Source organism: Coturnix japonica, chromosome 6 (genome assembly GCF_054131305.1).
Source record: "Coturnix japonica strain WE chromosome 6, WE-NBRP24, whole genome shotgun sequence".
Taxonomy (NCBI): Eukaryota; Metazoa; Chordata; class Aves; order Galliformes; family Phasianidae; genus Coturnix; species Coturnix japonica.
The window spans coordinates 25,084,379-25,100,555 of NC_140668.1; the positions used below are offsets into that span (position 1 = coordinate 25,084,379).

At 39.1% G+C, this 16,177-nt stretch overlaps 1 protein-coding gene across 1 annotated transcript; it reads right to left on the minus strand.

The window, feature by feature from the left end:
* Positions 1 to 66: 66 nt before the first annotated feature.
* Positions 67 to 15,959, minus strand: LOC107319203 (galanin receptor type 1-like). The gene is made up of 4 exons (XM_032447093.2): positions 15,724 to 15,959; positions 13,524 to 14,671; positions 11,834 to 11,899; positions 67 to 1,209 (listed from the first exon to the last, which is right to left on the minus strand). Exons 2-4 carry the CDS (start codon positions 14,229 to 14,231, stop codon positions 892 to 894), a joined length of 1,092 nt encoding a protein of 363 aa, XP_032302984.2. The 5' UTR covers positions 14,232 to 14,671; positions 15,724 to 15,959; the 3' UTR covers positions 67 to 891.
* Between the last annotated feature and the right edge of the window lie 218 nt (positions 15,960 to 16,177).

Below are 16,177 nucleotides of genomic sequence, written 5' to 3' on the forward strand. Positions count from 1 at the left end.
TACAGCGAGTCTCATGCTGGGTCAGTCAGGACTGAAGCACACAGCAATGACATCAGACCACACGGTGACACGGTAACAGCCTTTGGGCCATATGCTTCTTAAATCTGAAGTAACACACACTTTGTATATTCACAGATCATAACTGTAAACTTAAACATTCAACCAAAAGAAGGCATTTTAGCATTTGCATAAGAATGTATGCAATAAAAAGCTTTGGGTAGATATGCTTAGAGAACAACACATGCACCAGTAAAGCCTTGTGTAAATATCACTTTCAAACAAGAACAGTTCTTCTAAGCATATTTTGAGAAATCTCAGTTATTAGGCAGTTGTTATTAGAGCCAGTCATCAGCAGAAGTAATTACATCCAGGAGTATGCAGGCACTGAGACCCTGGGGAATGCAAGCCTCTACAGAGCCATCGAATGCAGACATCTGCATCAGTGAGACCTCACGCTGTACTACATGGTAAGTAAATACTATGGCAAAGACTTCCAGGAGATGTAGAGATTCCATCACAGCTGAAAACATACATAGCTCACATAGTAAAATGGTTGCTTAAGAAACAGGTGTATTCACTGATCTTTAAGTTATATTACTGAGCTGCTTCTCAGTGCCCTCAATAAAAGTCATGTTGCTCATCACTCACACCCCAGTAACAGTCCATGCACAGAATTGTTAACTTGCTCATTTCATGTCTATCTGTAATTATACCTTCTGTTTAAACATCCTTTATGGGCATAACTACAGCTGTTTCCTCTGAGGGGCACCACAAGGGCATTCAGACACTTCTGAAGGTGCCTAGAAGCAAGGTACCTAAAATGCTCTTGTACAGCAGTTCTGCCTGACACCACCCTTCTCTCTCCTCCTGAAAGGTATTTCTGAGCCCTGCTTACACATTAGTGGTTGAGTGTGTGGTAGAGAAGTTCTCCATGCGTATTCTGACCAGCTTCTCGGTGGGGACTGGCTGCAGGAAGCACTTGCAGTTGAAGGCCTGCTGACAGGCCTTGCGGAAGTTCTCTGAGAGGAAAGCGTAAATGATGGGGTTGATGCAGGAGTTCCCATAGGCCAAGCAATGGGAGATGATGCGGAAGGTGAAGGAGATGTTGTTGAGGGGAAAGTGCCCGAACTCTGCCCACATTGTGATGATGTGGTGCGGCAGCCAGGAGAGCAGGAACACAGCAACCACCAGAAGCACTGTCTGTGCTGTCTGAAAAAGATGAGATCAGGTGTTAAATGGTTACAGTGCTCTAATCTGTCAGCTAACCCCCAAAAGGAGTTCCCTATCAACGTAGGTAAAGTCCCTTGTCCTCTGAATGTTGCTGTAAAACTCATTTTGAGGGGGCCTGCAGGATGCATGACAAGAAATAACAGCATTTATAAAAAAGATTTTTCCTTTCTAGAACAAAAACTGCTTTACCCAGTATAGTTAAAAGTCTGTCTGACATTAAAACTGCTTCTGAGGAAAAAAAAAAAAGTACAAAAAGAAGTTGTTGAAGATGATTTCTTTTATTGACTAGGTTACTAGTAGAAGCAAACAAGAACTGGCTGTAGCTTCCTTCCTGCAGTAGGGGTTCTATGTGGTCAGGACCTCACTTCTCAAGTTTAAGCAGCCTCAGAGTGTTGCTTTTATCTCACTATCTACATGTAGCACAGGCAGGGAATACATAAATAAAGCTCAGAGGTTACTGACTTGGAGCCCCAGTGAGCCCTTCCTACTGTTCTTGCAGAGCTACTTCCTCCTCTTTTCAGGAATATTAATGGTATCGGAAGGTGAAGTTTTTTTTGTTTGCTTTTGTTTTTCCTTAACCTATTCAATCTGTCCTTGTAATGGAAGTTAATCAGGTAACTTTTTTTTCCCCTCCTCTTTAGTGGTTCTCAGCAAAATGTGTGCTTTAGGGGATATCACTTCTATTTTGTCACTTGGATAAATGTAGGAGTTTGTGAATATGCAGCTATCATCTTTCTTCTAAGGAAAATGTGAGTTGTTTATAAGTAGCAGGGGGAAAAAAAAACAATGAAAAAAGAAAAAGAAAAATGAGAACTTAGGTTTCATTTCAGCTTAAGGTTTACAACCTTGGTAGACAAGGTCAGTGCTTTGGTCAGTAACTCCCTTCCATAATTTTAAGCAAACAGCAAGCAATTACTTCCCTAGAAGAGAGATAATTTCCTAGTGAACAAAAAAACTCATTTAATCACTGGTTGTAGAGACAGTATCTAGCAGCTGTTTGCTGGAGAAACACCTGCAGGTTTCCAAATGTCATTTTAAATTACTGTAGCACTCTGTCACCTTACCTGTTACGCTAGAATGTATAAACAGAGGTTATAAAGAGTCAGAGTTAAATTTATCCAACAACAAAGCACCTAAGCCTTTCTAGGAGAAAGTAAATTTATCCCTGACTTGCAATATGTCAAATAAAAAAAAAGCTGCTGAAAATCCTCTGTATGTGCTCCAACTTTTTGTCAGCACTCCGCAGTTGGTTTGACTTGCCAAAATAAGCGGATCACCTTGGCAGTATTTCAGTGGTGGCTAAAGTGGCTGTGTAGAGTTGAGCTAAGGAGGATTAGATTCCCATTAAAATAGGAAAATGGTTAGAGAGTCATTTACTCCTGCCTTGGTACTCTTTGTGTTTCTGGTGAGATAGAAACTGCAGTTTCTTTTCCTGAGCCTTCGTGCTTAGTGCTGCATAAATATTAGGAAATAAATATTAGGAAAACAAAGGAATTAAATGAGCAACAGAACTAATGAAGCTGGATTTCCAAAGGGATTGATTATGTCTTAGATGATTTCTCTGGTGCCTTAAAAGACTATTTGCTTCTTAGAGCATTTGCAGTATTTCCCTTGTCAGTGGTGCTTCAATAAAAATGCAATAAAATTTCACTCATCTGGAGTTTCAGTGAGGGCTTTTTCTTTCTTCCTGTATCAGTAAATTAGGTATAGTGTTCATGAATGTATATTGGCTGACAGGAGGCTTCCGTATTGCAGACTAACTATGAGGATCATATTCTGGATACGATGACGGCAATGGAGAAATACAACAGCATGTTCCAGGGAAGAGTAGGATGGCATTTCTTCACCAAAGAGAGTAAGTGGGGTGCTTAGGTATTGTTGTGTAAAGTCAGTGGTCCAAAAAAGTCACCTCAGTTCCATACATAAAAACTTAAGGGAGTCACTTCTAAAATATTTATAAACAAGTGTCAGATGTTTATAAACCAGCTTTTTGCAAGAGGTTGAGGGCATGGGGCAAAATTTCAGGAAATCCACTTGTCTTCCAGATTCTTCTGTTTCGCTTTAGTAACAGCCCTGTGACGCTCTTGAGTTTCAAAATCTTTTGAGGTTGACCCCATTTTTAAAACACAAACGAACAAAAACAAACAATGCATTTCTCAGAAACTGTTATGCTGATGTGTTCAGGTACCGTTTCTTTATTAAATCTATTGCTAGAACTTACTTGCTCTAGTCAAATGGAGTTAGTTCAGGACTTTCATATTGTGCTGAACTTTCTAAAATCTGCACTGAAACCTGGAGAACATGTGGTTGTGCTACAATTATAATTACTGTTTATTACATAGATTCTTTCTGTTTTTATATGTGAATGAGTCATGCTAATATGTTTAAATTCTGCTTATTCTAACAGTAATAATGTGGGTGAAGCCTAGAGGTGCTTTCTTGGGAACTGTTTTTATCTCCTGTTTGTTTAACCCTGCAGAAAAGTCAACTGTATGATGAGATGTGGGGGTGTTGTCTGTATTGGATACGCAATATCTTGGTTGCATTTACATAGGGCCTGCAGCAGTGATCTCCTGCAATAAAATAAATAAAATGCAATAAAATTCTGTTTCGTTGAAACAGTAAAATGTGTATGGATGAGAGATGACAGTGCTACCTTCACTCATTCTTAACTGCATTAATGAGCCAATTAAATCTGTTAAACTCTCAGAAGATGCTATTTCATCAGCTCAAGATTTTTGTGTTGATCAGAGAAAATAAATTTAAAAAATACAGGGAGGAGAGAGGTTTAAGTCAAATAAATGCATCAAGTAGGTTTGTATTCATTATGAAAGGCCTTTAGGTTCACCTTAGCCCTCACGTATTTCAGGTGCTTCCTTATTTCACATACCAGAAAGCTGTCTGACATGTAGGGTGACAAAGCATACTCCCATGTGAATGAGCAACCTCTGCTTGAAAACTCTTAAAAATGACCACATGGGGAGCCAGAAGCTGTCCTTAATAAGATAAGATAAGTGACTGAAAGTTAGTGGAACTGAAAGACACAGAAGAAGCGCTCTTGTTGGGTCTAGCAGGCCTACTGTGGTATGATGGGTGCTAATGAAATTATTAATGACATGAAGCATTTTAACTCTCACCAGTAATAATGGTACTACTTTTTCTACCCTGTCTCAATGATAAGTAGCTTAGCTTGTTACCAAGACAACCTTTGATAGCATCCCTCTGCTTGAATTAGGAGGCTACAAGCCCTGAAAAATTCTTTTGAATAGGGGCTATTGATCTAGATTATTTTTTCTTCTTACTGTGAAATGACAAACCATGCACTCAGCATAGGGCTAGTTATTAAAAATGAACCTGCAGTTGCTATATATTAGCACGAAGCTGTTTCTGAGATCTAACTATTAGGGATTTTGCAGATGTAGATACAGACAATAGTAGAGCCATGATATACATAATTAATAATGAATACGTTTTGGAAATTAAATTTTCATCCTTTTTTTTTTTTTTCTTTCCTTTTTTAGTTATGGGATATGTGTTTAAAAGAGGGAACTGAAACAATGTGTTGTTTTACTTTTAACATGACACTAGCTACAACTAGTATTAATACAGGTTGTGAACAGCTGCAGAAGACTGATCCAAATAACTTCTGTACTGTTTGAGTTCATTCAATGAGTTGAGATAATTTGCACTGTTAATGGATTACTGCTGGTCTAGCTGTGCCCATGTCAACCATACAGATCATTTCTGAGGTTTCATTGGTCCATGTTGGGCACAGTGCACAGTGGCCAGTACTGGATTATTTAACTGTTGCTTAGTAATATTTCATACTCACTTTCAATGAGCTCGCAGTCCATTAGGAGCTGAAGTACAAAGAAAGCATTAAAGCTATATGGAAGATCAATGGTAGGCTGGGAAGTAGGGACCAGGGGAGATCATAAATATATTTGTTAAGTAAACAAATATTTTTCTTGGGTGTTCCATTTCCCCTTATTCTTCTGCTGTTTTTATAGGTGATCTTTAAGGTTCCTTTCAACCCAATCAACTTATGATTTGAACTTCATTAATAGCTTTCCTGCTTTTCTTTGTTTCCCCTCTGATTTTTTTTCTTCAGCCCTGAACAAGCTGTGTCTTGCTTTTAGTTGTCCTCTGCCCTTCAAAATGCAATAGGAGACATGCTTAAAGACCTTTTTTTGAGGGAGATGCCTCATTGTGCAGGGGGATGAAGTCGTTAGCATTTAACTGTGGCTTTTGAGATGTTATTCATGATGAAATAATAATGAAGATGCTTCAACTTGTCAAGGGCAAAGTTAAGATTGCACTGTAATGAATCAAATGCTTCAAGTATTCCATGTGTCTGTCTATAATTTGTGTAACTACCTGATGCATTAGATTAATAAACCACATTGAGATTAAAATCTGCAGTGGATAGAGCAGTCTAAAGGCAGAGACTTTGGAGATCGAGCCTGTCACTTTCCTGATCTAATTTAGCCAGATTTTTTCAGAGCTGATCAGCCTATTCATTTGTATTATGTACCACAGCCAAGCAGAAATGGGAAAGGACATTCAAGGAGGCTTTCATTGAACAGTACATTCTCTCTTGCAGGAAAACTGAGCATTGTTAGTGGGACTGCTGCTGTTTTCAGGATATGATGGAGGTTTTTTCTCCCTGTACCATGGTTATGAAGGAAGAAGCAGAAATAAACCCATACCTGTTTTTCTGCACCTTTTCATTAACAACAACTGACTCATCCTTTTATTTCTTTTCTTATTTTTTTTTTTCTTACTGCTGTGTGGGAGGACAGTGTATATAATGAACTTGTTCCATACTTGGGGTCTTCTTTCCCCTCACTCACCAGTGCCTTTGTAAGCCCTACTTTCCATAAAGTTCAAACACCAGGATGGTCCCAAAGCACAGCCTGAGCTACAGAAATGTGCTTATGGCTTAATGATAAGCACATAATGTTTCAAAACAGATGTTTAAAAAAAGTCTGTATCTGTTCTATATGTTTTTAACCAGCTTTAATGTTGATTAACTGCCCTCTGGTCTTTTAATACTCTCTGGTGTGACTGATTCAAATTAGTCTAAAACTGCATTGCACTGGAAATTGTTTTGCTTTGTTTTTTCTTTATTCAGTATTGTTCTGTTCATTGTTTCCTGCAATCAGAAATGGCAGTTAGCTATGAAGAAGAGGAGGGATTGAAATGAACTTTGATTTGTAATCAGTCCATCTTGGTTGTTTGTATAGCAAGGTGGGAGGTGAACTCTTCCCCTAGAAGCTTGATCACTCTGGTCTGACTGCTCTCCTGCACATCTCTGATTCTGTGATTTTGCTGCTGATTTCCTCTGATGCTCTTAATACTGGCTCACTTTGTATTCATAAATGCTTATGGGCATTATGATATTCTATTATCTACTAATTGGCAATGCAATTCTCTATTTCTGCTACTGTAAGTTCTTCTTAGGAAGACAACTTGCAGGATTTCACTTCTGAATAGTATTTTTTTGCTGTTATTGGGTCCATACCAAGATCTCCCATGCTACTTTGGTGTACTTAGAGTTGGTTGTGCTTAAGCCTCAAACATATTCATTAAGAGTATATTAAAACTCTGGCTGTGTGAACAGTTATCACATAAAGAATTCAGCATACAAAAAAGCAGCTCTTGACCAAAATATCCATCTACCTTGAAGAATTTATGAATGCTTTACCTCAGTTTGTGATTTGACCTTCAAAAAGAGGTGCTCCAGGGAATGTCCCAAATCAGCTCTGTGTATTTGTGTTTACGTAGCTCTGGGAGCAATGAAGTTTATATGTGGGTAAATATAGGATTACGAATACACAAGCTGAGGTAGAAAACAATCTTAGCTTCATAAAGGAAGTTGTGCTTTAAGTTGACTAATATAATTTTGGAGCAAGACCTTTGGTTTGTATTCTTTGTAAACACATTAGCTTAGTTCTCAAATAGTGATAAGGGTGAAAATTTTAGAAATTACTAGGAAAAGAATATAGGACAAACAAGGAAGTGTATTCCCACCTTTTCACATTCCTATTGTAGCTAAAAGAAAAAATAGAGAAGAACTATACTAATTTTTTAGATTCAGATGTTTCAATTGTTAATTAGAGCCTTTGACTACTGTTACCTCTAAAAATTCCACAACTCTTCCTTCTTTATAATGGTGTTTTCAAGATAGCTGTGAAATTCACAACCCTAAAACCCTATTTAAAAAAAAAATCAGGTTGCAACTTGTTTGTTCCTTAAAGATGTACAGGACAAAACCAAGTAAACATTTAGAAACCCTGGTGTGCTTCAGAGGCCAGTAAAGCACCACAGGGCCAGTTAATGATCAGAATAAACCTTGCTTTGCATTAATTTCCTTTATTAAAACATTTGGTTTATTGCAAATGTATGTTCAGACTTCCTAGGGCTGGGCTATTAGGAAACACTTTTTCAGCTCTGTTAGGTGGGGTGTTGTTAACTTTCCTCAGAGATAAATTATAGATTTACTATGCATAATGCACAACAAAGTAGCAGATCTGAAATATATTTTGTGATTGAGAAGTGCACAGGATTTCTTAGCACATAGTCTTGCTGGACTGCCTCAACAAATGATTATCCAGAACTGCAAAGGGGAATCCTGTAGCACCTCATCATCTCAGCTGCAAGGTTGGTGAGCACGTTCAGCTAGCAAGAAATTAAACAGGGAAGCTGGTATTCATGCATTTTTTGCATGCACAGTCTGGCTTAGTTCCCTTGATCTGCACAAATGCTGCATATAAATGGAAAAGCACATCAAGCTGAGCTGGTCCAACATCAACATGTAGATGATATACCTATATAAAAAATACATGTAAGGTAGGAAGATGAATTAAGGGACAGTCTCTTGATAACAAAGTATGAGTTCAGAATGCATCAAACTTTGAGCATGTTCAATTTTTACAGTTTCAAATGTGCATAAATTGAAAAAAGACCTGCAGTAGTTTGAACAATTAACATGTTGTAACTTACAAGTTTATGAACTACAACCCAAGCACAAATGTTTTTATTTCCTTAGTGACAGATGCACATGGAGGATTTTATATCATCCTCAGATTCTATTCAAGGCAAACCTGTTATTTTCAGCAATTTTTTGAATGCTGACTTCTGGTGTGAGGGTAGGAAGGGGCAGGTGGGTGGACTGTCTGAGATGTCTCATAAACTGAGCTCACTCAGACCAAACATACTTGTAATTTTTGAAGTCATGTAACTAAACATTTCCCAATAGTATGCTGGCCTTAGAAAACAGGGCCTTCCCATCTGTCCTTCTAACTCCTACATATCCTCAAATAATGTGAACTTTTAGTACAATACTGTGGCACATGGGACAATGGTAGAGAGATTGGAAATAATTGAAAAGAAAGAAAAATGACTTGGAATACGAGGTACAGAATAAAATCTACTGGAACTCCAGGTACATCTTGTAGTGATTTTATCTGGGATATATGGTACTGCTGAAATGAAGTTTGGCATTTAGAGAAGAGGCTTCATAAGTTAGTTTCCAAAGGAACTTTTTGACGAGGATCCCTTGATGGGAAATTAGGCAGAAATGCTGTCCTATTTCAGGTGTGTATGTCAGAGATTCTTTTACTTGTGCAGGTAGCTAAAAAACAAGCATTTTAACTGAGTTTTGTTCTTTCATTCAGCTGTCTGACAGTAGGTATGTATGCCTGCCTGTGCAGCTCTGCTTCATCTCTAGGCAGCTGCTGCTTTTCTGCTGGGTGTGTTGGTAGTACACTCTGGGTAGGTCTCAGGGGAAGGCTGAGAGCACTGCATCAGGGGCATGCTGTGCCTTAAAACTGTGGAAAAAGCTGATGGAAGACACAAGCAAAAGACTTCTTAGAATAACTAATTTCTCATGTATTGCATTAAGTTTAATTGTTGTTTTTTTTTTTTAATTGAAGTTATAGTATGATCTTTAAAAGATGAGGTCGATGTACAGTACCAATTATCTGGATTGTGTACTATAATCCATGTGCTCAGATGGAATTAAATACAGTTTTATGTTGCCTACTATGCTGCAGCTTTGCAACTAAGAAAGTCAGGTATGTACTACTACAACACTGGAATTGTTCACTTGGCCATTATTGCTTTAGAAATTACCCTAGGTTTGCATCTAGCAGTCTCTCTCTCATGTGTTCTGTAAATACTGGCCTTATCTTTCACATGTTGATTTATGATTCAGAGGATGTATCTATAGCATATAAAATGTGGACTCCTTTCTAACCATACAAGTGGCTTAAATTTGATTTGTTCCTATTGTGCTTCCCTACTGCATTCATCAGTTTCTCTATTCAGTGGCTCACATTGTGTGAATTAAGATGAGGTCTTTTCTGTACGCTACCAATGTTATATTATTATTTGGAGTTGTGTAGAATAAGAATTGTAACCCACTAAATCCCCAATGAGGTTACCAAATGCTTTAAATCCAGAAATAAGAGGCTTAAAAATAAAAAGTCTTACCTAATCATAAGGCACACTTGGTTATGACGGATCCAAGGTGGTAAGGGTCTATCCACTGAAATTACAGGCATATGTCATATAGCTAGATGTTTTGTATTGGCTAAATTAACTTTCCAAACATGGAGCAAGACTCACTTGTCAAAATTCTGAGCAAAATAAGCAAAAGCTGTTCATTTAATCTCTGATGAAGTTTATGAATTAATACCAAGTGCAACTACTTGTTCTTAATAAACTAATTAGATACATACGAAGGAAGCTAATTTAACAGAACTGACATGTACTTATGAATTTCCTATTAGGCTCTAATATGAAGTGTTCTTAGGAAGATCTGCTTTAAATGATTGATGCTCAGTATGTTTCAAGTATACTCTGAAAGCACACATGGGAATGGAGTGAGTCTGCAAACTGTGCAAGAAGGATGCCTTATAAAGTGCTAGTAGTCAGAACAAAAAAGTAGTTGCAGTAGGGATGCCAAAGATGCTGTTCGGCCTGCAAAAAAAGCTAGATGAAAAGCAGATTTCTCAACAGAAAATGCTGGAAGGAGACAAATTTTGGAAGATAGTGTGTGTGTATTTGGAGTGGTCTGATTTTTTTTTCTTCTTCTTTTTTTTTTTTTTTTTTTTTTTAATCCCTGCATCAACAGTTTAACTTAACTAGGTCTAAGTGCCAGAATTAACAATAGCTTCTAGGAATTACAGAACTATGGCTAGAAAAGTATTTAATGGGAGGGAGGGAAAGTGCTCTATCACTGACTTGTTTGAGAAGGCAGTCAAAGGTGTTTTTTAAGATTACTGCTCTCAGTTGTGTCTGATCAAGAAACAAACAGTTCGAGAAACTGTGGAACTGTTTCCCTTTTAACTCTACAGGTCAAATGTGGAAACAATGCAAAAAGAGGCATCTGAAGAAAAGAGTGTCATTTAAGAAAGTAATATTTTATAACTTCAGTGCTTTGTAGGAAGGTGACACTAGTAGCATTCTCTTCAAATATATGAAATAAGCTTGTATTGGGACATAAAGATATACAGGCAAGGAAGGAACAGGGATGAAATTTAAACCTTACAAATTGTTTAGGGATTTGCTGGAGATTTCTTACACCTAAAGCAACTGGGTAAACTTGTGAAGTCATGAGATCATTCTATGCAAAAGAAACACGTTTTTACCACTTAATTTGCTATTCTCGAAATAAAATCATCAACAGTTCTTCACTGCCTTTTTCTAGCAAATCAAAGCATTCCCCAGTCATCTGTGGCTGTGACATCTGCTTGGTGGTATGCTCACTGATCATTTGGGTTGTATGGCTGCTGTGCCGCAGGCAGAAACAGTGACCTGATTGTCCTACCAGCACCTAGTGATAGTGCCTCATTACAATTTGCCTTCGACCAGGCAGATAACCTATGGTTTTGCTTACCACTGCACACACAATGATTTTAACATTTCTGACTGAAAGAGAGTTTTTCCTTTTTATGTCCTGTGAATCTCATGTTGCATCACTGCTGTCAGTGAGTTTTGTTATCTGAAAACTTTTATTGGTTATGGCTTATCCACTCAAAGATCCTTAGCAAGAAAATTCCTTCTTTAGGATTTTCCTTGGTAAATTCTTACAATTCTGCTTATTTCATACAGCTTGATAACCCTGATGTTTGCCTCACAAAAGGATCAAAGTGCCAACCAAGGTCTAAATCAACCACATTCTAGATGTAAATGTTAAAGAACTGCAGTGCAAACAGCTGCAAAACTGAATTGCTTCTTTTTCAGGGTCCTTTCCTTTTAGCTTATTAAAGTGTACTCAAATACCTAGATCTTCTTATAGTATATCTTTCTGCCTACCAGTGTCAAAATACTGTATTTGTAGAACTTCTATTATAGCACAAAAAATCAAAAGACAGTCCAGCAGGCATGTATGTGGAGATCAATAGAGCAATTCGATAATGGCATCATTCTGTGCTATGTCTATAAAGATACAGCAAACTGTCAACACGAATCTGAACTTCAGCTGAAAGACATGGATGACATTTGTAACTGCATGGAGCTTGAAAAGAATACCGGTTGGTTTTATAACATGACATACCCATTATATCAGTGTACAAATTAAATCAAAGATATTTACCTTCTTCTTTGATCTTTCTGACTTCTTAGAAATATTCTTTACTTTTGTGTGGAGATGATACAAAACCTTGAAAAAAAGGAACAATGAATTGAAAAGCAAATCAAATGGTATGTATTAGTGTTTGAACTTCTTACACAAGCTCTAAAAATTAAAACAATTGCTCTAGCGTGACTTCAGAGTTGGATGTGATGCTTTCAGACTTTCATTGTTAAGCACTCTCCAGTTTTCTTTTCAAAGCTTGTTTCTTGGAGGTGAAAATGCTTAAGCTTCCAGAAGTAGCTCAGCATTATATGAGCTCAATGGGCTGTGTGCTCAAATTGACTGGAATCTTGACACAGATTTGAAATTTTAGATTGTGTTTAAATCATCTACATTTACTCTCTAGGCTGTTCCCATAAAAAGGCAGAGAACAGGCTGCCAGCACCGTACTCTGGTATGACTGCATTGCCACTCCTGAGTGCAGCACTGACTAATGGAGCAGTCGCATGGGTTCCCCTTTTGTAGAAAGTTAGAAGAAGTGTTAGAGCCCTGACAGGAAAATCTCAGTTAACAACATTTAATCTTTTTGCACCTGGTTATAGCACAACTGTGACCTGACAACATTTATACTTCAGCTTTTGGAGGAAAAAGACTGAGTTTTCTAAAGCACTTAATTAACAAAATAAAACCTCTGTTAAATGCACCTTCCTTTTCATTTGCTGCTGTGCTCACCAAGGGCAGTGATGGGAAAAGCAGCTGGAGTCACAGTGACAGAATGTATTAACTAGTGGTTTTCTCTTGTTTTGACAGGCAAGGGCTGAGAGGCAGATACCTTTAGCTTAAATCTAATAAGTGCCTCCTCCTGTTCATAGCACCGATGATATTAAAATAAATTAATGCTGAAAGAATCATAACTTTTGATTAAACAGACATGAACTAAAATTCCAAGATTTTTAAATTTTTATTTATTTATTTATTTATTTATTTATTTATTTTCAGGAGAGCTGACCTGCAACTGACTGGAGGCAAAGAAATCCACTCCCTGGCAGTCACAAGCTGCTGCACAATAAAGCCACAAAAAAATCATCCTGGAAGCCTAGCACAACTCATAGGCTTACCATCTGTCCCAGGCATTCTAAAGATCAGTCAGGGGAGACAAAAAGAGACTTGATCAGTAACAGTCCACAAGAAGAAGGAGATGCCTTGCTGAATAAGACTTGAATCCTAAAATGTCTATTTACAAGTCTTTGCAAGACACAAAATCCAAACTTCATGTCCAATAAAATAATTACAGAAATTATTTTCTCTGATACTATTTCTGTAACTTTCTGTATAGTTGCTTTCTCTATGATTTTCTTTTCTTCCTAGGAGCAATCACTTTTTATTAATAGAAGACAAACTAAAAACTGCAAGGAACAGCAGAAGTTTTTAACAAATGCAGGTGTCAGCTGAGTGTGAGCTTGTAGCAGTACCTCATTTTCTATCTGAACAGAAATGTTCTTCAGTCCTCTTTGTGAGATGGTGATTTCTTTCTATTCTACAATATCCCTCATATCTCCCCAACACCAGAGAAGCATCCTGTCCTAGAACAGAGTATAACTAAGTTGGATCTGTTGGCTGAGTAGTTTGTGTGTGTGTGAATCCAAGCCACCAAAAGGCTGGAAATGATCCTTTCCTCTGTTTGAATATTACTCTCATCCCTCTTACCCACCTTGGCGTAGCAGCAGGTGATGAGCACCAGAGGCAGGAGGTATCCCACTAGCAGGATCATAACCTTGTACGTCTGCTTGGCTGTTGAGCCCTCTGCCCAATTCTCCCAGCAGAAGGAGCTGTTGGGTGCTTGTTGATGACCGCTCATAAGGGCCTGGTGCTGGGCCACAGGGATGGCAATAAGTAGAGACAGCAACCAGATGACACCCACACCAAGGGCAGCGTTGCGCTTGCTGCGGATGCCAGACGAACGCTTGGCGTGAACCACAGCGATGTATCTGTCCACAGACATGGCCACTAGAGTAAAGATGCTGACCAACATTGTTGCCATGGCCAAGTAGTGAACCCACTTGCAAAAGAAGGCACCAAAGATCCACTCTGGAAGGGAGTAGATGGTGGCCTGGAAGGGGACGCAGAAGAGTAAAAAGGAAAAGTCTGCAATGCTCAGGTTCAGGATGAAGATGTTGGTGGCACTTCGTGATGGGCGTCCCCCAGGCCGGAGACGACCTAAAACAACCAACACCAGTGTGTTCCCCACCATTCCCAGGAGAAAAATGAAGCCAAAAAGCACCGGTACAATCACCACCTCAGGACCTCCCTTGGCAACCCCTGACCAGCATGGTGGGTCTCCTGTTTCGTTAGTCTTGAGGCTGCAATTGCTGGTGTTGGCCCCTAAGAAAAGCATAAAGCTGTCTTCCTCCTCCTCCATGGGGCTAGGCTTCTTGGAGGCCAGGGAGCAGTTGCTGCAGCCCTGATTGCTGTGGGGAAGGTCTGCGTTTGTTAATGGTGGCCAGAGGCTGAATGCTTGGGTTTTCCAATGCTCCGTGCCTTTGCTTTGGGGAGCAATTTTCTTCAAATGGTTATTCCAGATTCTGTGTCTTCCAGGAAGTAAGACAAAAGGTTCTGAGGAACTGGTCTCATCTAGGAGGTTTGGTAGCTCCAGATGGAGAAGATCTTGTGATAGAGGATAAGTCTGTGCCAGGAAGGCTGAGGATGAAGCAGTGGTAAAGCAGTGGCAGCCTGGTTTCCTCACGCTCCTCCTCTTCAGCTTCCCTCCCACGCCACTCCCTGGAGCTGTGCCTGTTGTACCTGCTTTCCACCTCTGCTTGGAGCTGTGGTAGCAAAAAAAGTGCTGTCCATGACCTGAGACTTTCAGAGAATAAACCCTATCAGCTCAGTCTTCATACGATATTAGACAGCAAAAGCAGGTTTTTATCCAAAGGGATAGATGAAGCAGCAGATATTAATGACTGTGTGTGCAATACTGTAAGGAGCAGCACTGGAACTGTCTACATAAAAAGAAAAAAAGCTAGTCTTTTTCTTTCTTTTAATCAACAAAATAGTATTTGTTATTTGTTTCAGTCTTTAATATGCACACATTAGAGCATGATGCAATTTAGATTATGGTGTTGTTAGCATAAAAACCTGCAGAAGCCTTAGATTCATCATCTTCCTGCCTCCTTCCAGTTCTTTCCAAATCCCTTTGTGCCTCAGTATTCCTGATTCTTGTTGATCCATCTGGGCTCAGCCCAACAGTACCAAGAGCACTTGCTCTGGAGAAAGAAAGGCTCAGTCTCAGCAGCTGTGAGCAGCTGTAATATGTTTTTATTTTGGATTTATTTCTTTTAAAGATGTTTTATTAAGGATTAATGCTTTAGTCACTATGTTTTTGATAGTTACACATAGAAAAAGTATGAATGTTCTAGAAGGTACTAAGCAACTTGTTTTTCATAGTCTGTTTCCTTTTATTTCTGAAGAGATTCTGTGAACCCTACAGGCAGGAAGGAGGGAACAAAGTTCAGGCAAATAATAACAGTACTTGCACAGTGATTTGTGCTTGCACTGTAGCCCCTTGCATAGAAGCATAAGTGTTTCTGTTTTCAGTGGTTCCGAGTTTAGGGACTAAATCCAAGTGGACTCTCTCTAGCTCCTATGAATAAGGAGATTAGGGTGGAGGGAGTCCCTTAATTTTTGAAACAAATTGCAGAAACTGAGAGTTACAGTGACTTGTCTCTTGTTGAGAGGAAAGCTAATGTTGCCTTATTTAGCCTGTTCACATAGTCTCCTTTAAAACCTGTTGCAAAGCCAGGCTCTGTATTCCTCCCACACCCACATGCACCCGTGTTTTTGAGGCTGGTTATGCGGTGAGATGGAAAGCAGACAGTAAGAGATGTTTGGATTGCAATGCAAGATGTATCTACCTTTGTTGAGTGCCAATGAGCAGGTCGTTGTGGCCAAACCAGCCACTTCCAGACAACGTCCTCTCTCTGCAACCAGTTTTGATTTCCACCTGCACCTCTCTGGGTCTTCAGTCTGCCAGCTCTGCTTACCGAGGCATAGCAACTCAGACGCTGATAATATTACAGCCTCACAAATCTCCTGTTCAGCTGCTGCGATCTGCGATCTCAGCTCGCAGACAGCTGTTTCAATGCACAGCTTTCAGGGACCCTCCAAACCCAGCGATATGCCAAAGATTTGAGTGCCATCTACCGGTATTTCACTTCCTTCCATGCTCTCAGTTACTGTGCCACTCTGTGCTCTTCCTTCTCTTTAAACATTTTCTCCATCCAGTCACTCAGCAGCTAACTTTATCTGCAGTTTTTGTTTGTCTAGTGAGCAGTCATACCAGAATCTATTATTTAATAGGTGGAGGAA